Raw genomic sequence first — 24,719 nt, forward strand, 5'->3', positions numbered from 1 at the left:
TGTTGATTAAAGTAGTCGAGACATTATCATAATCTAGAGGCAAACTTTTTAACAAAACACCAATGCATACATCTTCAATCCATTTTAGTGTTGATCCTTGTAAGCTGGGTTAAGAGACTTTCCATGTAGTTCAGATTATGCTGCAAGAGATGTGTTTCCTTATGTCGATCACCTAACACGCCAGTGAATAATATCCTGCGACATCATCAAGGCACGTAGTGAATGCCAATTCATGTAGAGCAACTTGACATGTCAACACATTATGCATGTGTGCTTTTATGAATAGCAAAAATTGTAAGACTTTTCTTTTTACACCTATGCCATTGTCGATGTATTCTTTAAGAAGTTTATAAGTAGCATGCTAAAATTGACCACTACAAAATTATATCATTTCACAACTCCATAACATTTTTTTGTGCTTTATATCACCCTCACTTTGTCTAGAGAATCTAGTGCATAAAATCATTATCTTGAGTGTTGTGTTTTTTATCATCTTAACCATCCAAACATAGCCATGGGGGACTTGATCTCCACCTTGAGTGATTAACATCCATACCAAGTAACATGAACACCACTATGAGTTCACATTTCTTTACCAAAAATGCATGGAAACACGCAGCAAGTGCTTTGTCCACCACCTGGAGTGACTAGGCATTACTATGAGGTGTTTGTAGGCAAGACCCTCTAGACCACCATGACTCAACCATGATTGTCCACATAACCACATCTACAATGACTAATGGTGGTGCTTAACTTTAAGTGAACACCACTCCCACCCCGATTGCTACTAGTGCTTTACCTTAAGCATCATGCGAATATGATGTTAATGTCTCTAATGTTTTCTATCAAGTGATGTCTCTTTGGATTGGTGACTTCTATCAAAAAGTATAAATGTTTGAGTGGACAATCGATACATGAACTACCTTCTCAAATGTGCGTTAGAACAATTGACATCACATGTCACTCGCATAGGAACTAGATATTGATTTATTCATAACCAAAGAATAGACATGGTGCAAATAGAAACAATCCAATGTTTGGTAGGCATTGTTTGTTAATAACACATCTTTCATACAATAAAGCTTTTTTTTGTCCTTTCTCACAATGACATGACATATATCGCCAAAGTCATCATGGCTAATAAAGATAGTGTTGTTTGGTGTTTGGTAGGAAGTGTTTGTTAGTAACACGTATTTCATACAATAAAGTGTTTTTTGTCCTTTCTCACAATGACATGACATATGTAGTCAAAGTCATGAATGGTAATAAGATAGTGGTCATTGGTGTTTTAAACCAATATTCCAAGCCTTTTTCATATAATGCGGTACCAAGTAAAAAATGGTATTGAGTACAACATCACTACAAAGATGACTTTACACATAACTCTATAGAGATGGTTTTTTGTAAAAACTAGTAACAAGTACCAGATTGGATTTAATGTGGCATTTGTACAAAGACGTTATTACAAGTAACGAAACATTCAATTGGGTGCTTGGAAACATTTTTCTATTCAATTATTCAATCGGGTGGTGGCAAGTACTTTTGTTTTTGATTTGCTACATTCACATGTAGAGTTCTTATCCATTTAATGCTATTACATGTAGACACCATTTTTTCTTCTTGTAGTTCTCTCGCACATATTTAAGATCATTTTAGTTAGTCATAGTACTTATACATAAACTCATAACAAAAACTTATTTTTCCATCAGGAACAAATATAGCCGACATTTCCTTAACTAGCCTTTATTTTCCTTTCTCGATCCATGGTAAAACAATATTCACTCTTTGGGTCTTATTGTGTACTAAAACACTTTGGGATCAAATGCATGCTTTGTGGTAAGGCACCATGCTAAAAGCCATGCGTCCTAAATTATCATTTGAGTAGAAGTTACCAAAACTATAGCCTTTCTTGTGATAGATTTGAAGATTTTACTATGAATGGCCCAATTTTTTTGGATTGAGGAAAAGCAAGCCTACTTTATCAAAGTGAACTGTCTCAACTAGGCAAGCATTCAATAGACAATTCGTGGGATTGTCAAAAATAGAGACAGAAACACATGAATTTTTTTTGAAAAGCTAGCACACTTCCATTGGTTGCCAACAAACGGGGTTAAGAAAACACATGTATGCTTATTACATGCTGGAAGCTTGTGTGATATTGTATCAAATATGGCTTGTGTTTATGTTGGAGATGCACACATGAATGTATTGGGCTGCATGTAACCATGAGATGAGTGATAAAGATAACATATATATGTGTGTGTGGCTTCATTAGAGCACACATACACAAATATTTACAAACAAACAAAAAACATACATACATGCATGCATGCATGCATGCATACATATGTGTGTGTGTGTATGATTGATCAATGGATTGCCCAAATCCCCCCTCCTTCTCTTTCTCTTTATGCGCATGCATGCCATCTCGCCATAATGCCAGTTTGTTCCATCTTCTCAATCTCCATGCAAACATCGCACAACTTAATGGTGCATTCTAAAGGAATCGATCTAACACTATGAGTTGCTTCTCCACCAAAGTTGAGGGTAGCTCTAGAGGCTTCCTAGGTGTGTGTTTTTGACCGCCTGCCAGCAGAAAGCTTCCCAAGAGATATATTCAAGTTGGGTGCTATGCAGCGAAGGATGCGGCATACTCCTCTCCACACGAGCTGTGCCGCCTCACAGGACTAAAGGCAGTGCTTTGGGGTTTTCATAGACTGCTATGTGCAACGCTTACAAACTCCCTCCTTCTGCATCTGGGCAAGCCAGCTTCCCACTACCAAGCCTCCATGTGCCACCAGCCATAAGAAATACGACACACAATGTTTCAACATATGCAACCAAAGTCATCAAGGCTAATAAAGAGTTAGTGTCTATTAATAGACTTACACCAATGTTAGTATAGACTTACATGAATATTTCAAGCTAGGTTTTATTGAATGGGTTTAAAAAGATACTATGAGTCCTTTGTTCTAAATTTCTGAATATACGGTTATCTACCTACAGACAAGATGTCAGCTTTACAAACAACCAATCATTCAATCGGGCCGTTGTAAGCATTTTGCTTTTCACTCATTCAAAGGGTTCACACATGAAGTACTATGGGCTCAAAGGGTAACTGTGGCAACACTATTTGCAGTTAGACCATGTCATAGTTCATAGTTTAATAAGGACTTGTGGCATAGGGAGATGACATCTAATACTCCATTGTTAATTTTAAACATAGATAACTTTGTACTTGCTCCATGTGCACCAAATTTGAAAACAATGCATTTGATTTTAACTTAGAGTTAAACTATCTCAACTTGCCTAAATAGCTCATGTGCAAAAGGTATCAACAATTAGGTGGTTGTTTGCAAGCACCTTTTCTTTACATTTCACATGACATTTACATGTGGAGGTCTTGTTTATTTAATGCTCTTACATATAGACAGCATTTTCCTTATAAAATGCTTGCATATTTGCTTCATCCGTTTTTAAATCATACTTCTTATTCTTGAACTTGTAACAAAAACTTGCTTTTACAATGGGGGAATATAGGCATTGGGCACTAGCACTTATCTCATCGTTTTTTTTTTCTTTTATTATCTCTATCCATGGTAATGCTCTAGCTAATCTTTGGGTTGTATTATAAGGTCAAGCTCTTATCTAGTGGGATCAAAAGCATGCTATGTGATAAGGCACCATGCTTAAAGCCATGCATCTTAAATGATCAATCGAGTAGCAGTCAGAAGAACCATAGCACTCCTTATGTTAGAACATAGCTTTCACTGAGGATGGCACATATAAGTGCAGATGTGGAAAAGCCCCCCCTTTGTAACTCATCAAAGTGAAGTGTTTCAACAAGGTGAGAATTCAGGAGAAATTTTGTGGGAATTTCGGAAAGAGAGAGAGAGAGAGACAAACACACGACATTTGTGAAAAACCCAACTATCTAATAACTTTATGTTGGAAAGTCACACGAAGTTGTATTGAATATTGACTTGTATGAGAGAGTTTACGTTGGAAAGCCACGCGATATTGACTTGCGATGGTGTTACAAACACACACGATGTATTGGGCCGAATATAAAACTGTGAGACCAGCGATGGGAATCACATGGTGATACACATACGTGATGCATATCTTTTGTGACAATTTCTGTTCATAGATCTTCGATCGATCCCCGACAGGAAGGATGGAGTATGGATGGTGCCGCCTCCTGATGATCTCGGCTGTGCTCTCCGTCAGCATCCTCGCCAACGTCGCCTTTGTGAGTTTATGAAACGACTGCGACTGATCTCGTGCTTATCGTCCTTGCTGTCCTGATTGATATCGTTGTTATCGTTGATTGCTGCGTTTGTTTGGTGGATGATGATGATGATGACCGCCTTACTCGTCAGTCTATGACTCCATTTATTATAGTATATATAACAAGGCTACCCCAAGTCTCCAAACTGCCTCTGTCCGGTAATTCCACTACTGTCGTAGCTCTACACATCGTTTCCTCGTTAGGTCTAATTTTCTCATCCAACCTTTTGTAATCGCAACAAACACATCAGTATATAACAGTATTTGACCGGTGAAACTTGTGCTCATGACCCTTAGCTCTTTTGTGCTCATGACTCTTAGCTCTTAGGGGATTCAAGACTTGCTAGGTGCCTTACTTGTGATACATTTGCTCGCATGCTTTGCTCATGCAAGTCCAATTAGCAATCGCCCACTTCACCATGCACTTCCTTGCTAAGATCATTTGGCTTGCAAGCTATCCTATCTACAGTACCTAGGAGTAATGCCAACATGGCCCTTGCCCACCCCTCGGCCCTAATATCGTAGCTATATACTTTGAGGGGAGGCATCCTAGGGTATCTTGTGAGCACTCGAGTGTGTGTATCCTATCTTTTCTATAGAAACGGGCATAATAGATTGAGCTTCTAAAATCAATTTTCACTTTTGCTCTTACCTGCACAAAGTTACTAATTACTACAACATAAAATCTAGGTTACATAGATACAATTACTAGAAACTTAAGAAACATGCATGGGAGAAATGTTCTTAATTACTAAACATGATGCACTTAAGTTTGGTAAACTATGTGCATTGCCTTATTGGTTCCTACCACATTATATAATCATCACTACCATCTTAAATTGAACCAGAGCAAACACTTTACACTTCGCAATCATTTAGCATGGTCAAATGTCGATTGTTGATTATGAGTAGCTCATCTTCACAACTCCAATATTAATAGTAGTTTTCATGCAAAAAAAAAAACAAGAACATTACAAAAGTACATTCCATTGTCCCCACTTATAGCATGCGCTCAGCTTTTCTAACCCAATGTTGTGATTAATAATCAGGTAGAAGGTGGTGCAACTCAAAAGGGAGGAACGGGCAACCATTTTGTGCTCATCCATGGTGCAAGTTTTGGCGCATGGTGCTGGTATAAAGTCATAACTCTTTTGAAAAGCCAGGGAAACAATGTGACTGCTTTAGATCTCACATCAAATGGCATCAACAAAGTGATGGCCGACCAAGTCACTTCTATAGCTCAATATGCAAAGCCTTTGACAGACTTTTTAGAAAGAAATATCACACGTGTTGATGAGAAGGTTTGATTTCGTTGTCAACTCTCTAGGCACTTTCATTTGCTACATCCCTTATTTTCCCTTTCAAGTATGTTAGAACCACCCACTTTTAAATACTTTCCTAATCATGACTATATTAGGTTGTACTTGTTGGACATAGCTTTGGAGGGGTTCCCATCTCGTATGCAATGGAGCGCTTTCCAAGTAAAATAGAAAAAGCAATATTCCTATCTGCGTATATGCCATCCAATGGTGGAAGCCTTTTACCTATGCAAGATTCACAGGTTCTAAACATGAGACATATGTCCTACCTAGGCATGAGACATAAGTTTTTAGTTTAGTTTAATAAGTGATTTTGTGTTTAGTTTCTTATGGTAATCATTTCACATATCAACAATATCATACCTATCTTAGCAAGGGTCATGGTGACAAAATCTACATGTGCTTAAGTTGCAAATAATATAAGCATGCTATGATGGTATGACTATGTCGAATGAAATGCTAATCTATATTGTAAACAAAATAAAATATGGAACTACAAACATGATTACCATGGTTGTAGATATGGTCATGGCCCTAATTCTTGTGATGGAAATTGTCATGGTAATACTTTGAATTGAGTGGAGTTGTTGTATCATGTTTCATCATCATTATTTTATCTCATGTTGTGTGGATGTTTGTCTTGAAACATCACGAATTGTATAGGCTTCACAAGCGTTGATCCTAGCTGGAGTTTTCCTTTTGGATTATGCAAATGGTTCTTCATCAACACCTACATCATTCTCTCTAAACCTTACAAAAGCACCATATTATTTTTTTAACAAAAGTCCGATTGAGGTAAATCCTCATATATTCATGCTTAAGCTAGAACCTTAGTGTATGTATAACATGGTTAATCAATTGGTTTTGAAGTAGATCTAACTCAAGTTCAATAATTTGTCACAAACCTCTCCTTTTGCAAGCTATATTACACAAAAATATAAAGCAACTTTTGCATGTCTTTCCTTCTCTTTAATAACTACCAAGGTCTATGTTTTGTGCATCAAGTTTTGCATGTCTTCCCTTCTCTCTAATAACTACCAGGGTCTAATTTTTGTGTAGATACACCATTATATTTAGTCATTATTTAGCCTATATGAAAACTAGCATAGGTAGGTTGTGTAGATTTAGAGTGCTTAGAATCATAAATTTCAACATCATGGACCAATGTGGCCAAACGACAACAAATTTAAGAAAAATTGAGTAGGAAATACATATTAAAAGGGCATGAGAATACCCTAGTATTATTTTTATACATGTGCTCTATGATATAACACCAAGTGATTTTGTTCATCAATGTAATCTGAATGGTCATGTGTGAATGTGTCCATGACATGCATCCATCCATGTGCATATCACATGTCAAAAATTAGCATTTATTAGCAAAAGGCATAAACTTTTGCTCACTCTCATAGATGGCCGTACATGTCTCAAAAGAGTCAAAGAGGAACGAAAAGTTAAGAGTTCAATAGTTGCAAAACTACAAATGTACATAGAGGAGTAGGAGGAAAGATATTTTGATTTAAACCACAAATTTGTATGCTTAGTCCTTTTATCTAAAGCTAATAGAGATCTTTTAGAGGAACAATCAAACTGTATAGAACAATCTTAATTTAACGAATATATTCTTGAGATTGAATCTTAGTTCTATGTAAAAATGCCTCAGTGAGCACTTGTCAACCATTTTTTATCTTATTTAAGCAAATTTAAGTTTAGGGTGTACAAGGCATAATCTCTAATAAACTTGTGAAAAGTGTGGACATTTATAATTTATAAAGAAGAATCAAACTAGGTTTTTATATTGACAAACACATGGTAAACTTGTGAAGAAGAACCAATTGATCCCAATAACTACAGAAATTGTTGGTGTTCTTTTCAGGATATTAATCTTGCATTATTATTATTGAATCCCACACCTTTTGGACCAACGTTACAAAACCTCACATTGACTCAAACTGGATATGGGAGTATCAAGCGATACTACATAAAGACAACCATGGACCGTGCAATTGTACCATCTCTACAGGCACAGATAGTGCAAAATAATCCTCCAGATCAAGTGTTCACTATCCAAGGTAGTGACCATTCATCTTTTTTTTCTTATCCGGAAGCTCTCTCAACTATTCTTATTTCCATAGCTAGAAACCAAACCTCTTAATAGCAGTACAAACATCCAAGATATAAGGTCTAATGTGCCGGAGATCCCTGATAATAGTTATGCTTTCTAAGTGTATACATTACTATATATCTTGGAAGAGATAAAAGAGGCATGCTAATATTAAGCATAAAGGTGAGCATAACACTCACTTGTGACTTGATGACGATTTGATCAAAGCATTTACGTACGTCTATGAAAAGTGGAATGAACCATCTTGATGTAAGGATTTGCAAGCAATGATGGGCTGTGAGCCATGTTATCAATTTCAAAAGACATATGGAACTTGGAAGTGTGAGTGAAGTAGGGGGATATGTATGAAGCTCCGATTTGCAATAACTACACGTTTCAGCATCACTTCTGTAAATGAGGTTTTGGGGTAGCTGCTCCACATGCCCTGACATGGTAAATGTTGTCTTTTTCTCGAGTCTGCAAGTCTCTCTCCCTCTCTCTGTACCCTTCCACACCTCTACACGCAGCTCTCTCTCTCTCTCTCTCTCTCTCGATGTATTGGCTAGATGCATCCAATATTGCGAAGCCTTGTCAGATCAGGAGACTACTATAGACTATATTATTGCGCCAGCAGGCGTGAGACCATTTGGATTATGAGCTTTATCAAAGCAGGAGGCTACAGACTGCATTGCACGAGCATGTGTAAGATCATCTGAGTTAAGCATTGATTCATCGCGGCAAGATATTCATCCCAGGTGAGCGACGTTGATGCCTCCTGGCAAATAAGTTGTTAGCAAATCAATGAATATAATAGTCTAATCTCTGTCTTTATCTCTCTCTCTCTCTCTCTCTCTCTCTCTCTCTCTCTCTCTGCACACCCTTCATGATCAATGGTGATGATTACGATATAGCGAACAGGCATGTACGAGTGGGGGAAGAGAACTCTGATGGTGGCTGATGGAGGGGTGATCATAGCTGGCGAGCGGTAAGACTTGCAAGCTGACAGGTATTTGGCCTCGCAAGCAAGTGCCGACATCCAGGTGACTCTGTGTTTGGCTGTCCCCCTCTCTCTCTCTCTCTCTCTCTCTCTCTCTCTCTCTCATATTCTATTTCTGTGTGTAGGCATTAGGGGTGGTATCAGCGAAGGTGGCATCTGTCTCGTTCTCTCATTTTCTTCGACTTCCTTTCGATTCCCGTAAATTTTGGTCTTGAATTATCCCATGATACACAACTGTAGCCCACTTCCTATATCAAATCCATATTGTAATTAGTAAGAATGTAAACACATGAACTAATAAGAATGTAAAATTTCCCACTTATAACTAGGAAATTTTAGTGTCATGAGTTTCTTCTAACTAGAAAACTTTAAGTTTTTTTTTCTAGTTATCACCTAGACATTTAGAGCATTATTATCTAGTAACTTCTTGTATAACTAGTAAGAATATTGAGATTGCTAGAAACTTTTGTACTTCACTAATTCTAACTAGAAAATTACTATCCTCTAACTAGCAAAAACTATATAGTCTTTTTAGCTAGCTAGGAACTCATGATTTTTCTAGTTACAACTAGTAAATTAATGTCCTCGACTAGGATATCATTTTCATTTAACACTTGGTAAATGTAAAATGTATAGTATAACCAGAATGTTTCTTTTGCAAATCTACATATCTAAAACACCTCACATGCACATATGAATCTAAGCCCATAACGATGATATTTACATAGTGTTGATGTGGATCTATGTGCATACAATTATGTATATATATGTGAAAGTACACATGATACACAAAAAAAGCATGGCCATCTATTTCTTTATGGCCTCTCAAATGACTGTTGGTCTAGGATGTAGTTATGCTAGATGAGTGGTACATATCATTTGTAATGCCAAGGATTGTACTCGTCCTTGATGATGATACCTACTACTATTATGATATTATTTTTTCTTGCAAAGTTGTTTATATAGTAGATGTTAAAAGCTTGATAGGCTTAAACCAGGTCTTTGATAGTTGCCTCCTGGCAACTCCACGGAGATATGATGGTCTACCTCTAGTTGTGTTGTCCTAAGTATCTTTAGTGCTCCCTCTATACTAATGCACAACATACATGTTTTGATACTAAGCTTGTTGTGCAAATCCTAATTGAGTATGATTGCAATTAACTACTTTTAAGCTACAATCTAATATTGGTTTTACGTGGCACACTTTCACTTGGGAAAGATGTGGCCTCTGTTGGCATTATCTATTTGACCATGGCCATACAACATGTAGGTATCACCCATACACAATGATATACTTGACAAATTTCTAGCATAGCTACTATATCCAAGCCTTAAATTTGAACTATATGGTCGCATGTGCTAGGTTGAGTATGATTTTTGTCCCCTTTGTCTATCATTCATAAGCCAGAAATCAAAGAAACTTCTATACATGTACATATTTCTAAGATATTAGTCAATGATGCTGAGAATTGTGGACTAGTCCTTCCACCTTTTTCTAGAGGTCTCTCCGCCACTACATTCCCTACCTAACTGTGATGTCCCATAATAATATCTATGATGCATTGAGGGCATAAACATGGTTCCACATCATATATCTTGCATTCTCTACATGCTTGCATAATCTATTTGTCATGGCTATACAACATGTATGTATCCATCCATACATGGTGATATACCTGGTTGCGTTCTAGCATGGCTATTATATCTAGGCCTTAAACTTAACCTATATGGACGTGATGAAAGTCATGTCAAGTATGATTTTTACTCCCTTTGTGTGTTATGATGGAGCACACGGAAGTTCTCAAGTTTGACTGGGAGGCAATTTGTGCTAGATGCATTTGCTAGTTATGCATAATGCATCATGCATCATGCATCATCATGCTCCCCAAGATAGTAGATAGCTCCTCGTATGTGTAAGGCTGCAACTACCCCTCCACACTATGTGCAAGCTATGGTGTAAGCCTGTGATCACTTCATACATGCTTATATGATTATGCTTCAACAATCCCACAATTTTCCCATGCCTTATCCATATCACAAAGATAGTTTGAGTTGTCTTGCATTGGACTAGATTTGATATCCCTAAGACATGTTTTATCTCCTCGTGCAGGAGAAGTGGCCACATAATGACTAAGATTACTAAGGTATTGAGATGACAAGCTAGATCATCTAGGTAGATGGGTTTGCACATCTATCCTTAGCACATCGGTAGTGATTATGATTCTCACATGGCCACTAACTTATTCCTCGTTATGTTTACTTTGTTGCATCTACTTATAGTAGTTAGAGTGCCAATTGATTAGTATAGTCAATTATTATTTGACTTAGTAGGCCACTTTCTTTTATATTATATCTTATCTACGCTTTGTGTACATTGTATTGTGTATGAAAGAAGAAGAAAAATACTAGCAAGAAAACGTTTTGGTCTCAATCTCTCTTCTTGTATTCTTGAATGAGCTTCCTCTAGTGTATATGAGTGTATTTGGTATAGCAGCTCAAGCAAGTCCCCCCACCACAAGATTCTTAACACAGAATTAGAGTGATGCCATTGAGAGAGGCTAGTTTTGAAGACTAAAGTGAAGGAGAAGAAGTAAGGATTCAAGCAAGCAAGCAATGGGTAAGAAGGTCTTCGATTCCTCTACTCTTTCTCTTGGATAGTACATGTGGAGCCATTGAAAGCAGAGCAGAGTGAAAATCTCATATTGTTGTGAGATTTGGTGTGCAAGTAGAGCACTATATATTTTGTAGATTATCTCTCAAGACTTTTTCATTGCTTTTTTAGGTATCTGAGGCTATTTTGGGTCTCGTTTTAGACATCCAAGATTATGGACAATAGTTTCAAGGCATACTACAATTTCAACTGTGATGGTCAAAAGTGGATGCACATGTTATAGATTTTAAATCTATAAGTTTTGAGGTGTTTGCTGGGAAGTAAACATAAATTTATATGCAAATAGGTTGGAGATTACATGTACTGTTGAGCAATTATCAAGTGATAAAGATTGCTTGGTGTATTGCTATACATGTGTTGTGAAAGGGTGCAAAAAACTTATTGTTTTGTATCATTTTTTTGATAATGGTAGAGAGTAGTGAAAATCCCATCATTGAGAATTTGGACAAAAACAACTACCCATCATGAAATTCCTTATTGGAAAAGGCCTTTATAAGTTCGTTTCAAGCGAAGAAAAGGAGCAAAAGCTAAGTAACCTTGTGATTGCAGATGAACTAAAGGCATGGAAAGAACGAAATGCAGAGGACAAAAATGTGATGTATTGGCTATCTATACTCATAGATAATAGTATGCTGGGGTATATAAAAAATGTAGAAACTTCACATGTAGCTTGAAAAAATTTTAAGAATATGTTTATAGCACATATAAACACACGAAAAATTCAACTCATATAAGAGTTGAATACCTTGAAGAAAGGAAAAATACATGTCAACAAGTATATTTTGAAGGTGAGAAGCATTACAGGTGCTTTGGCATTGATTGATGCAATGCCTAATGATGATGATTTAGTTTCATCTGCTTTAGGTAGCCTTAATATAATGAGAAGGCATGGATATCATTTATCACTTTTATACATGTATGTAAGCCATTTTCAGATTTTGATGAGTTGCTTTCTCTCATGATTACTGAAGAGTTTAATACATAGGGTGAATCATCTAAAGAAAGTGGTGAACATGTCCAATATTTTTACTCAAGTTCAAGAAGGGAACGTGATAGATCCTTTTCAAAAGACCGTGGTATGGGACGTGCTAATAATAACAAGTAAAATATGTTAAATAAGCAATTTAGTGAAACTCACGTTTCACGAGGTCATGAAAACTTTAGAGATAGGGGAAGCTCTAGGAAAAGAGGTGGATGGCAGAATAGAGATTTTGGAAATTCTAGTATTGTTTGTCATTATTTTGGCAAAATAAGTCATATTACAGTCCATTGTTATGTTGAGAAAAATAATATCCACAGTGGTAAATTGTAGCAAGAAAAGAAGAATAATATCCATGGTAGTAAATTGTAGCAAAAAACTATGCATAATCTTCATGATAGAATGACGAAAAAAATGAGCATTCATGTTATATACGGATGGATGGTGATTCATGCAACCTAATTTCACACATTGGAAAGGTTTCCTTATCCTTTACATGATGGCTAGACAAAGAGTCTATCAAATGTATTACATGTGTAATTAATCATAAAGAATTTAGTGTCTATTGGCCAAGTGATAGAGCAAGGATTGTAGGTTTGATTTAGTGAAAAATGTTATTTTGCAGAAGACTTTAAGGATTAGTGTAAGTTGGTTGCAAAAGAAAGTAGATTTGACTACATGTTTACTTTAGATACTAGAATTTCTACTATGAATATTGCTATGTATGCTAAAGAAAAAAGAGTGGTTGCAAACATTGAAACATGACATGAACATATTGAATATGCAAATGTACAAAGGCTGAAATTAATGCAGTCCTCAAAGGTTGGTTACAGGGTTGCTTGCTTTTAGAGTTGCAGAATTTCATAAAGTATGTGAAGCATGTCAATTTGGTAATTAGACAAGACAACCTTTTTTGCATGATAGATATGCGAGTAGGAATATACTGGATGTTCTGCATACAAATTTCTGGAGGCCTAAACATAACATATCTCTTGGTGTTAGCAAATATTTTGTTACATTAATTGATGTTTGTTTAAGGAAGTTGTGGGTATATTTCATAAAGGAAAAGAGTGATGAGCACTTTAAAACTTTCAAGGCTGCTATTGAAACAGAATTAAGCTGAAAGTTAAATACTTGAGATCAGATGGAGGGAGAGAGTACCTCTCTAATGAGTTTAGTGACTTTGTGAGGTCTCATGGGATAGAGAGATAATTTAATTTCAAGTATATCCCATAGTGAAATGGATTATAGAAATGAAAAATAGACATATTGCAAAAGTTGCAGGTGCATTCATGGTTGAAAAGAATATGCCAAAATAGTTCTGGTTTGAAGCTATTCAAACCAAAATAGTTTGAAGCTATTCATACTACTGTACATATTATGAACATAACTCTCACAACTGTAGCTCATGAGATGACCATCAAGAAATGCTTTACATGTAAAAAATCCGATGTGCCACACTTGAAAGTTTTTGGCTATATTATATATGTTCATGTACTAGATGAGCTATAAAAGAAGCTTAACCCAAAGGCTACAAATATGTATCTTTATTCGATACTCTTTAGATCAGAAATGGTATTATTGTTATAACCTTGTCACAGATTAGCTCAAAGTGTGCAAGGATGTTTTTTTAAATGAGATGAGAAGTTGTTGGTTTGTCTAGTGGTGATGTGTTGAATGATGATCAAGATCATGATAGTCATGTGTACTAAGAAAAGCAAGAATCATGAAGGCTTAGTGGACTAGAAACATCATTTGGTACTATATCTACAACTAGCCCTTGGTTTGGGAGACTAAGAAGTAGCCCCACATCTTCATGTGCGTCTACAAGTGTTGCAAGTAAAGACAAAGGAAAGAAGAAAGTGTCAGATGGTAATGATGCATCTACTAGTCATTCGAGATTTGATGGAGATTCCAATGGCTCAAAGAGTTGGGATAATGAGCCTATTATTCCTTCAATCAAAATAAGAGGTGTACAGAGAGTATATGATAATATAAAGGCTCTGATGAGTGGCCCAATGGTATGCAGGTCTAGCAGGGTTAGATACCCTGTTCAAAGATTTGGTTTTGAAGGTTATGCAACTCATCATTATGCTTATATGGTAAAGGTGATTGAGGATGTTGAACCTACTTGTTTTGAGAATGTTGGTGGTCATACTCATTGGGATGCAACAATGGATGAGAAGATGGCTGCATTAGAAGCTAATAAGACTTAGGATACAGTACCATTACCTAAGGACAAGAAAGCCATTGACTATAAGTGGGTTTACAAAATCAAGCATAATGTAGATGAATCTGTTAGCAAGTATAAGGCTAGGATAGTTGCAAAAGGCTATGCTTAAATATATAGCATTGATTGTCAAGAGACATTTAGTCTAGTTGCTAGAATGACAATTGTTAGATATGTGATTGCTTTTGCAATAGCCAAAGATTGGAGTTTGGAGTAAATGGGTGTCAAGAATGCCTTCTTGCATGGTGAATTACAAGGAGAGGTACATATGGAGTAGCCAAGTGGTTATGAGGATTTAGAGCATCCCATATATGTATGTGGGTTAAGGAAGGTAGGATCTATGGGTTGAAGCAAGCATCTAGAGCATGGTCTAAGGAAGATCAAAGAATATCTTGTCAACATTGGCTTTTATATTTCTGATACTGATCACTCACTTTATGTGAGAAAGAGAGATGCAGGTTTGGTCATCATAGTTATCTATGTAGATAACTTGATTATTATAGGAGATAGTGATAGTGGAACTACTAAAGTTAAGGACTTCTTGAAGACAAAGTTTGAGATGAAGGATCTAGGTGAACTGAGGTACTTTCTTAGTATTGGGGTGATCAGATATGATGATTGTATATGGCTTTCCCAAAGGCAATATGGCTTGGATATGTTGTCCAAGTATAGTATGACAGCATGCAAGCCTCTTTAGTGGCATTGGAGCAAAATGTGAAGTTGAGTGCTGATGTTGGGGATGAGATAAAAGACCCTACTATGCTCAAAAGGATAGTAAGAAGTTGGATTTACATGACTATCACAAGGTTAGACTTGAGCTATACTATTGGCCTTATTAGTAAGTTTATACAGATGCCCAGGAAGCCTCACTTTAATGCAATTAGATGCATATTGAGGTATGCAAAGTCTACTTTGCATTATGAGCTTTTTTATGAAGCAAGTAAGGATATACAAGTGTTTGGATACACATATGCAAATTGGGCCAGTAGCATATCTAACAAAAGATATACCAACGGATTCATGTTTTTCCTTAGTAGTGCAGCAATTATGTGGAGCAACAAAAAGCAACCTACAATTGCTTTATCGAGTATAGAGGAGATTGAGTACAAATGTGTTTCTATGGCAGCATGTGAGGTGGTATGGTTGCAAAAGTTATTAGGTGATTTGGATGTATAGGGAGATGATCCAGTTGTCATTCATTGTGACAACATGAGTAGCATACAGTTAGCTAAAAACCTAGTGTTCCATGCTAGGATAAAACACATCAAGTTCTATTACCACTTTGTGAGAGAGAAGATACTTGTAGGAGAGATTGAATTTGTATATGTCAACACACATGATCAAATAATTGACATTCTTACAAAGGCATTGGGTGCAAAGAAACATAAATCTTTTGAAGCTTACTTCGAGTTGCAAAGATACAATTGAGCTTGAGGGGGAGTGTTGAGATAGCAAGCTCAACATGTGCAGACATTAATGATGGATTGGCTCGTTAGATGGGTCTACATATCTACATTTACAACATTGGTGATCATTATTATACTCACATGGCCAATGATGTACTACTTGTTATATTTACTTTGTTGTGCCTATTTACATAGCTAGCATAGTTATAGTACCAATCAATTAGTATAGTCAGTTATGTACTGTTTAACTTAGTAGGCCACTTTTCTTTCTATTGTATCTTATATATACTACTTTGTACATTGTATTGTGTGTAAAAGAAGAAATTTAAAAAGTAATAAAATGTTTTGGCCTCCATCTCTCTTATTGTGTTCTTGAGTGAGCTTTCTCTGGTGTGTATGGTGTGTGTTTGATGTAGCAACTCAAGCAAGTCCCCCCCATCATTCAATTCTTGACATAAGGGGCTTTGAAAAACAAAGATTGAATGATACAACATCATGTTGAGTATGGATGATGGTAATTGGGCCGGCTACATCTACTTAGATACGTCACTTGAAGGCATAAAGAACATCTCCACATGGTTTAAAGTGTTTTTAATGGTCATCTTTATTCTTTAGGGTTTGCTATATGTTGAACATTATTTAATACAAATTTTTTAAGAATGCATTGTGCATTATTGATGATAATGCATGAGCTTTGAGTGAATGTTGGTACTTTTGTAAGTATTGAATAATTACCAAACTATGCAACTTATATGAGTTGTTGCTAGGCTTAAGTATAGTCGATAAGCTACTATGACATCATCAATATGTTCTAGTATAAGGAAAGACAAGAATATTCTATGTCATTTTTGCATATATGACTAAAGGCAACTTGGAATCAAGCAACACAATAAGAAGCCAATTTGTGTACTAGTGCACTAGAATTCATTCCTTGTTTCTTGAATCAAGGTGGGAATTTCATGGAATAAAGCATGCTTTACTAACTTGCTCTTCATGTGCACAGTGTCAAGAACCTCCATGTTTTCTTCACACAATAGATATCCCTGATAAAATATTTCACTTGTTTGCTTGAATGTTACAAGGAACTTGATGTAGAGGTAAAGCATTGTATTTTTTATAATGGTCAGAAACATACGTGAGTGCTAGGGGTAAAGGTGCCTCTGCCTAGTTGCCCGTGGATTACTACACTAACACTACCCGCCACTGCACACTGCAGGTGGTGGGCGCCTGTCACAGTCACTTGTTCTTTATTCCTTTAGTGACAGTTTGAATAAAGGAAGGCCCGGCCACACATTGTGGTTGTTGGAGTTTCCATTTGTTTCTCTCTCTTCTTGCTCTTGCTCTCCGCCATAGCTCACTTCCAAGCAAGCTTCCATCCTTCTCACCTTTCAACTAGTATCAAAGCGAGGCTTCCCAACTTCTCGAGCTTGGTTTGTGGCATTCTTAGCTTCCATTCAAATACCTACAACATTGGGTCTCCTTCCCAGAAACCATAGCCGACCTTCCCGACCTCCTGTCACTCCTCAGCTTCCTGAGCACCTTCCCAGCCTATTGAGGCACCCTTAGGGCATTGCTATAGAGGTATTGAAGTGTTCTTTTAGTGTTTTCCTTTAGTTCTCAGGTTGCAATCAAACAGGGCAGCCATAGCTCATACCCTTGGAGCTTGGATCTTGCTCCCTCTTGCATTTGGGCAATTGAGGCTTGTTGTGGGCCTCCCTAGGCACCCTCTGGAGCCTCCAACCACTACGATTGAGGCCACGTGGATGCACAGGAGTAGAAGAAGGGATAAACAAATTTGTGCTATTTTTTTGGTTGTTTTGGACAGCACACTACAGCAACTCACCTACTCCTCATTGATGGCTATGCCGAAGGCCTTTTAGAAGAGGAAGAGAGAGACTCTCTATGGGTGGAGGCCAGTGTGTAATATTTTTAATGTTCTTGGTCATCTCAAAAAGTGGAGTAAAGGATTAGCTAGTTTGCATATGTTTAAATTGATAGTGAGCATATTTAGCAGACGGAAAACTTTAGTGAAATCTATGACTGTACATATTTAAAACATGGCACAGTTTTGGATGATCTAATATGGCTAATGATTGTAAGCCTCCATGTTACACATGCTACTACATTACTCAAAGAAGGTGGTTTGTTCAGCATTGAAAAGAAAATAAGAAGAATAGTTGAATAGGAAAGAAAAAAATTATTTTTAGGGTTTTTTCTTATTTCACTTATTAGGAAAGATGTTTTAGGGTCGTGATGCCACATTTGGATTGTCCAGTTGAAGTATGTTGGTACCTTTTAGGAGCACTTTATATAAAGAGTGAAGAGGTTTTTATGTTGTTCTTTGTGTCTTACTAAAGCATTTCTTAGACCATGTTGGTGTTTTTGAATGTGCTCTTTAGTACATCACACAATTAAGTGAGTTAGATTTTGCATGAATTGCCATGGAATATAATGAAAGATTAGGAATGTAGCTTAAAATAACACTATACTAGTGGAGTCTTCAAGTGTTGCAAACATTGTTACAAAGGCTTATATAAGATATGTGAACTTCAATGAAGGGTAGCTCTATGTTTGGTAAAGTCAAATACACAAGTACTAAACTTGGAGGTATGTTTCAATTGTTATTGCCATAATGGATGGCTTGGTGTAGGATGGTCTTTTTCTTCACATTGGGAATTCACTAGATCTATTCAATAGTGTAGGATGAAAATTGTAGAAACATGACTAGGGATGAGAGGCTTGTCTTTGGGAAGGTGAAGAGAAGCTTCAAGGGTGCCTTAGGTATTAGTGAGATAGAGGATCTCAAAGAAACCTCAAAGGGAGGAGGATCAAGAAGTTGAAAAAGGTGAATGGAAGACTCACAAGTGGCCAACCAACTATTTGAAGCAAACAAGGGTTCCTCAATTGCACTATTCCTTTTCCATGAATGATGAAGACTTGTCGACATCTGTAGCAACAAGATAAGATGTGCACTCCATGCAATAGGACACCTCAAGCAAGGATACATCACAAAAATGAGTAATCACATTTCTATTTCAAAGTTTTAGACATGATATTTGGGTGATACCAATGCACCATTTGGATAGTACTAAGCATTATGTATTTGCATATTAGCTTTTAATTTTTTTTATTCTTGTTGTTGTTCCCATATAAAACTTTGATCCATGACTTGGTGTTTACACAACCCCAAATAAGATGTGTTCCTCAAACCCTCCATTTTCTTCATCTTCGTTCATGCATGAGAAGGGGCTATTTCTAATGCAATTTACAAGGTGAAGATAATCAAAACCTTGAAATTGTGTTAGGCACTATATTTGTGAGCATGTATACTACATGTGGTGTGCTTAAAAAAGCGTGAGAAGTTTGTGATGAGTGTCCATCATAGCATTTAGTCTCTTGGACTACAATAATAGGTGGATATATTGCATAGTGATGAGGCATTGAAATGCTTTAGGTCATGAGATAAGTACCTCCTCAAATATAGCCAACCTTACTTACATTTTGGAAGATTATGATAGCATGGGGTAACCAAGAAGGGGGAAGCAACTCAGGACATGGTCCATAGGCAAGGAAAATGGAAAATTATGATATTGTGTGATAATATATGCTAAGTGTGGTCCACTCGCAAAAGCACAAGAGGTGTTCAATGAGTTGTGGAAAACTCAATCTAGTATTTGGGATGCTTGATTAGTGGTTATGGGATGGGCATGGACATGGTGATGAAAGTCTACATTCTTTGTTGGTTACATGTGAGACAAGCACCTTTGCCTAACATTTTTAAGCTTATGGTATCACATAAGCAACACACAAGGGAAAAGAAGTACATGGCTACACTAAAGTTTCATGCTAAGAAAAAAAATCTTCACAAGGATAGCTGATTTCATGTTGATATTATCATACTAGTTTTGATGGAGAAAAACATTTACATTGAAAATAGCTTGAGAAATATCTACACCAAATGTGATTCACTTGCAAAAGAAAAAGATATTTAGAGTGTGGTGTCATGGAATGCTCAAATTCCAAGATATGTACAATATGGGTGTGTAGAGCAGGCCTTGACATATGACGAATAGATGTAGTTCAAGGATCTCTTTACCTTTGCTTATGCCTTGAAAGCTGGTCGTGGTGGTGCCAAGTAAAGGATATTATTGATGGCAATGCATTGGTTGATAGGTACATGAAATGTGCCTTGCTTTTATTAACACAATAATTTTTTGACCAACTTTTAACTCAATATGCAATTTTGTGAAGTTCCCTAATAGTAGCAGGAGATATGCACCACATGGGCATGGTCAGCGAGCACTAAACTATTATGAAAGAATGTGATATGAGAGCCTATCTTCGAACACAATTACCTTTGTTTGCACATAGATATCCTATGGTTGTTTCAAAGTTGTAGTTGTTGAGGGACAATAAATACATTCTAATATTGCTAAACAATTGTTTCTTGAAAGAGGTATTCAAGTTGGTAATGCATTGTTAGGCATGCATGCAAAAAGTATGTTGCTTGCAAAAACATTAAGAGGTTTGAAAAGCCCACTTTAGAATGTGGTCTTATGGAATGTACCAATTCTAGAATATGTATAATATGGTTATGGTGAGAAAGCTTTGAAATGTTTTGAATAGGTGAAATTGAAAGGGTTTTATGCAGTCACTTTTGGTTGCATCTTGAAGGCATGTGGATGCATAGAAGTGGTATACAAGGGCCGAGAAATACACATGATATAGTAGTTGGATTTGTGTTGAAAGATATATATGCTAACTTGGCTTACTTGAAAAAGTAAAAGAAGTGTTTGATAAGCTACTGGCTTCAAATCTTGGGGAAGTTAGTATACGTATATCCTCTACATACCTTTGTTCAAGGCCTATTTATAATAATCCTTATCTATGAATGTTTCTTGAATAAAACATAACCCTTTTCTATTCAATTTGTAAATAACCCCTTTACATTACATCCTTCTATATGTAAAAAATGTATAAAAATGGCATTATAAAAATACATTATTTTGAACCCACATGATGCACACATATATTTATGAGTAAGTTGCCCGCATCTGGAATGTGCCAATAACATGATCTGTAGAGATAATGGTTAAGGAGAGAAATTGAGATGTTTTGAATAGATGTATTGAAAGTTTGTGGTGGCTTAGAATCTACAATTAAATTATAAGAAATAATAAGTGTGTGATAATCCTTCTATGCATAACCTAGTCATTTTAAATGTGCTTATCTCAATATATATCCAACATGGTCAAGGTGAGAGCTTTGACTTCTTTTGAGCAGATACAAGGTGAGGGGATTTCTTTTCATAAAGTTTCCTTTTCTTATGTCTTAAAATCTTATGGTTGCATAATAACTACAAACAAGGGACAACTAATAGACATTACAATTCAAAAAGTGGGGTTATTGTAATGTTGTTAGCCATGTAGTGGTATAGGTATACCAAATGTTGCCTTCTTGAAGCTGCATAATAATTTTCTAATAAGCTTTTGAGTTGGATGCAACTTCATGGAGGGTGTTAATAACAAGATGTGCAATACTTGAAAAAGTTTTACTATGATGACAAAATGATAGGGGAAGGGATAAGGCCAAATTTGATTATGTTACATTGTTGTGCTCAATGCTTATAGTACAAAGGCCTTTGAATAAGACACACATGTATTTTTATAGTTTGAGAACTTGTTATGGGATCAATCTTTGAAATGGAGCGCCAAAATTGCATGGTCACCCTCTTTGCCCATGTAGGGCACCTAGACAAGGCAATAGTAATGAATGGGGTGCCATTTCCTACTACTTTACTATGTGGCATAGCATACTAATTGCATGTCAAAATTGTGCAAATCTAAACCTAGGAAGATTGGCATTTGAACATCTAGTGCAATTGGATGAAAAGAAAATGAAGAAGCTTATGTGTATTCAAGTAACATCTATATAGATATTGTGACATAAGATGTGGATAGACTTGAAACTATTAGAAAGAGAAAAACATGGGTGGAACAAGGTAGGACTATAGTGAGGTGTGCATCTTTTTCTACTAAGGAAACAAAGCATTGATACAACAAAAGAAACATAGGATTGCCATGTATTGTCAAATGGTGTGCTTGTAGTAGTAGAGAGCACTTGTGATGATGTTGCAACTATGAAATACCATCACTTTCACAATTTCATTAGTCAATACTATATTGATACAAAAAGTCATGGTTGGTTGAATGGGAAATTGACACATGGTAAAAGTATATTATTTGTTAAAATCAACATCTACCTATAGTTACCTTAATTTCCATATTTAGAGTTAAAGAAATTAAATCATATTTTATCATTAGTTTTAGGCTTTTTATAGAACCAATGTGATACCTTTTTAATTATTTCAAAAGTATATTGAAATATCAATGTTGAATTGCATATTTATTTAACATCTTGTTATTTTTCCATGAATTTATTCTACAATGTATATATTAGTTATTTCTTTATTTGATTATATAGGAGATGGAGTAAAAAAAGTTGTTATATAGTAAGTTCATTTAATATAAAGTTTCTATATAGGAATTTTTTTTCTATATAGAAAATATACTTGATAAAGTTACTATCGAGTAACTTGTTTGCCAAAAATTTTGTTGTATAGGAAAATTTTTCTAGATTCACTATCTAGTAATGTTTGATTTTTCCTAGTTTAGACTCTTTCTAGTTATGTTCAAAGCTAACTAGTAGAATCTATTTTTGTTCCTATATTGTGAGTGGTTTAGAGTTTGTTGTGATATGGAGCCATTAAAGACCCATGAGAGAGAAAGAAAGAAAGAAAGAAAGAAAGTTATATTCATGTCTTCTAAAGACCAAAACTGGCCTATGAGACAAACTGTGATACAACTGATGAGGTCCAGCTATCCAAAATAAAAGTGCTGAATGAAAAGCTAAAAACTGGAAACTGAAAATACGGTGCTGTGAGTGTGATAAGTGTCGTGTATGTGTATGTGCGTATGTAGCTCTGGTACTCCAGATAATGGCTACAAAAGGGGAACAAATGTCGGCTGTGATAGGGGAACAACTGTCGGCTGTGATAAAGTGGTGCGATGTGTATATGTAACAGATGCAGGGAGATATACTATCTTGGGATGTAGTAGCAGTCGTCGAAGTCGCTAATAGCAGGTGATCCCTCCTGGATGCAGGATGTGGTACATCGGCGGTGGAGAAAGAGCAAACTGGAGGTCTGAGATCCAGTGTGTCGAGTGTCGTCGGATCTCAGTCTGCTGTCGATGTAGATCAAGAATCCTCCGGATCTCCTGTCGGTGTGGCTGTGGGGTCCGAAACCCACGGATCCTCGTGCGGCGTCGGGTACGCTGGTCCTCAGCCTGCTGTAGTGTGAGCCCGGAGGTCTAGTTGGAGGCTGGTACAGTAGCTCTCACTCTGTCTGTCTGAAAGAACTGTGTAATAGTCGTCTGGGTGGGCCCCTCTCTGACTGGGACCCGCTGTGTGCTCTGCTCTCTGATGTGCCATGCCTCTCCCAGAAAACGGCCAAATGATCTCTGATCCATATCAATCATACATCCCTGAAGTGAGCTACTCAATGTGTATCTAGATCTCAACTCTGAGTATGTTGGGCATCTGAGAACAAAATGCTCCTCACTCTCCACCTCTGATCTGCAAAGGGGGCATATCCTCTCCTCCCATGGGATGCCACTGGCTCTGCCACTCTCAATCATAAGCTGATGTGATGATACCCTGAGCTGTCCAATAAGAACTCTCAATCGATGTGGCATATAGATCTGCATATATCTCGGAATCTCTATGAATCCTTGCTCTGATATGCTCAAGAACTGTGTATAATAATGTGCCATCTTCGATGGCAGTGGCTGTGCAGGGCTGACCCATGTCCTCTGTATATAAATATGCCATATCTCCTGTCTGATGACTCTGTTCCTCTCAGAGAGAGAGAGGGTGTAAGTGGGAGCCTGAGTATCATATAGAAGAGGTGGGAGTCTATCAATGTCCAGCCCATGTCTGTCAAACCAAGCTCTACTCTATGCATACCATGATGTGGTATCCCCCACTCGAGCCATCTCCTGAGATGCCATATATGCTCTGTATGCAATGCGATCTCTGTCCATATCCTGAAATCTGTGTAGGAAGCAGACTGTCTGAAATAATGCCTCTACTAGGATGGGCGGTGTGGCAAGCTCTGCTCGCACAATGTCATGTGGGACTGAGACCTTGCTGCGAATCAATCTAAATATCATGATCACCTGAGGTCTCTCCATCAATGTCCATACATAATCGGCAAGGCCTGGCCCCCATATAGCTGCTCTATACATTAGTGCTGGAGTGACTAGAGTATCAAAGAGCCACCCCTTGGTGCGGGGCTCCTGGAAATGTGCCTGATGACACTGTCGCTCCATAAGAGCCAATGCTGAGTATCCTCTAGTGAGGCGGTCACGAGCTGCCTGTGTCATCGAGAAAATCCCTGAAGTTGCTATAAAGGTGACTCCCAAATATACATATGATCCAGTGACCTCAATACTCCCTCCTACTGCCATGAAAATACTCTGTCTGCGTATCTGAGCTGATGTATGGAATATAAGAACCTTGGTTTTACCAAGGTTCACTGTCATGCCTCTCTGTATGTAAAAATCATCCAATGCTAATAAATGCTGCTGTAATCCCTGAGGTGAATCTGAGACCAACACAATGTCATCTGCATATAGTAAGATATGAACTGTGGCTCCACTGAG

At 37.0% G+C, this 24,719-nt stretch overlaps 1 protein-coding gene across 4 annotated transcripts; it reads left to right on the top strand.

Annotated features, from left to right (window-relative positions):
• Nucleotides 1–1,343: 1,343 nt before the first annotated feature.
• Nucleotides 1,344–12,826, top strand: LOC148032583 (putative methylesterase 11, chloroplastic). 4 transcript variants are annotated; one of them, XM_087683224.1, is made up of 7 exons: nt 1,344–4,252; nt 5,340–5,591; nt 5,708–5,851; nt 6,273–6,404; nt 7,486–8,468; nt 8,625–8,753; nt 8,836–12,826. In XM_087683224.1, the coding sequence occupies exons 1-5, from the start codon at nt 4,178–4,180 to the stop codon at nt 7,762–7,764; spliced, it is 882 nt and encodes a 293-aa protein (XP_087539350.1). In that variant the 5' UTR covers nt 1,344–4,177; the 3' UTR covers nt 7,765–8,468; nt 8,625–8,753; nt 8,836–12,826. The 4 variants fall into 4 exon arrangements, with proteins under 4 accessions (XP_087539350.1, XP_087539351.1, XP_087539347.1 ...); XM_087683225.1 differs by having other exon boundaries at nt 8,632–8,753; XM_087683221.1 differs by having other exon boundaries at nt 8,625–12,826.
• Nucleotides 12,827–24,719: the final 11,893 nt, after the last annotated feature.

This window comes from Lygodium microphyllum, chromosome 8, assembly GCF_053477565.2.
Source record: "Lygodium microphyllum isolate KBCC chromosome 8, Lygodium_microphyllum_v1.1.10, whole genome shotgun sequence".
NCBI classification, from domain to species: Eukaryota; Viridiplantae; Streptophyta; class Polypodiopsida; order Schizaeales; family Lygodiaceae; genus Lygodium; species Lygodium microphyllum.

Excerpts from the sequence above, each read along its gene's own strand:
- LOC148032583 (XM_087683221.1), top strand. The coding sequence starts at position 4,178 with ATGGAGTATGGATGGTGCCGCCTCCTGATGATCTCGGCTGTGCTCTCC. Across the intron at positions 4,253-5,339 it reads TCCTCGCCAACGTCGCCTTT|GTAGAAGGTGGTGCAACTCA; the intron begins GTGAGTTTATGA and ends ATTAATAATCAG. Across the intron at positions 5,592-5,707 it reads TCACACGTGTTGATGAGAAG|GTTGTACTTGTTGGACATAG; the intron begins GTTTGATTTCGT and ends TGACTATATTAG.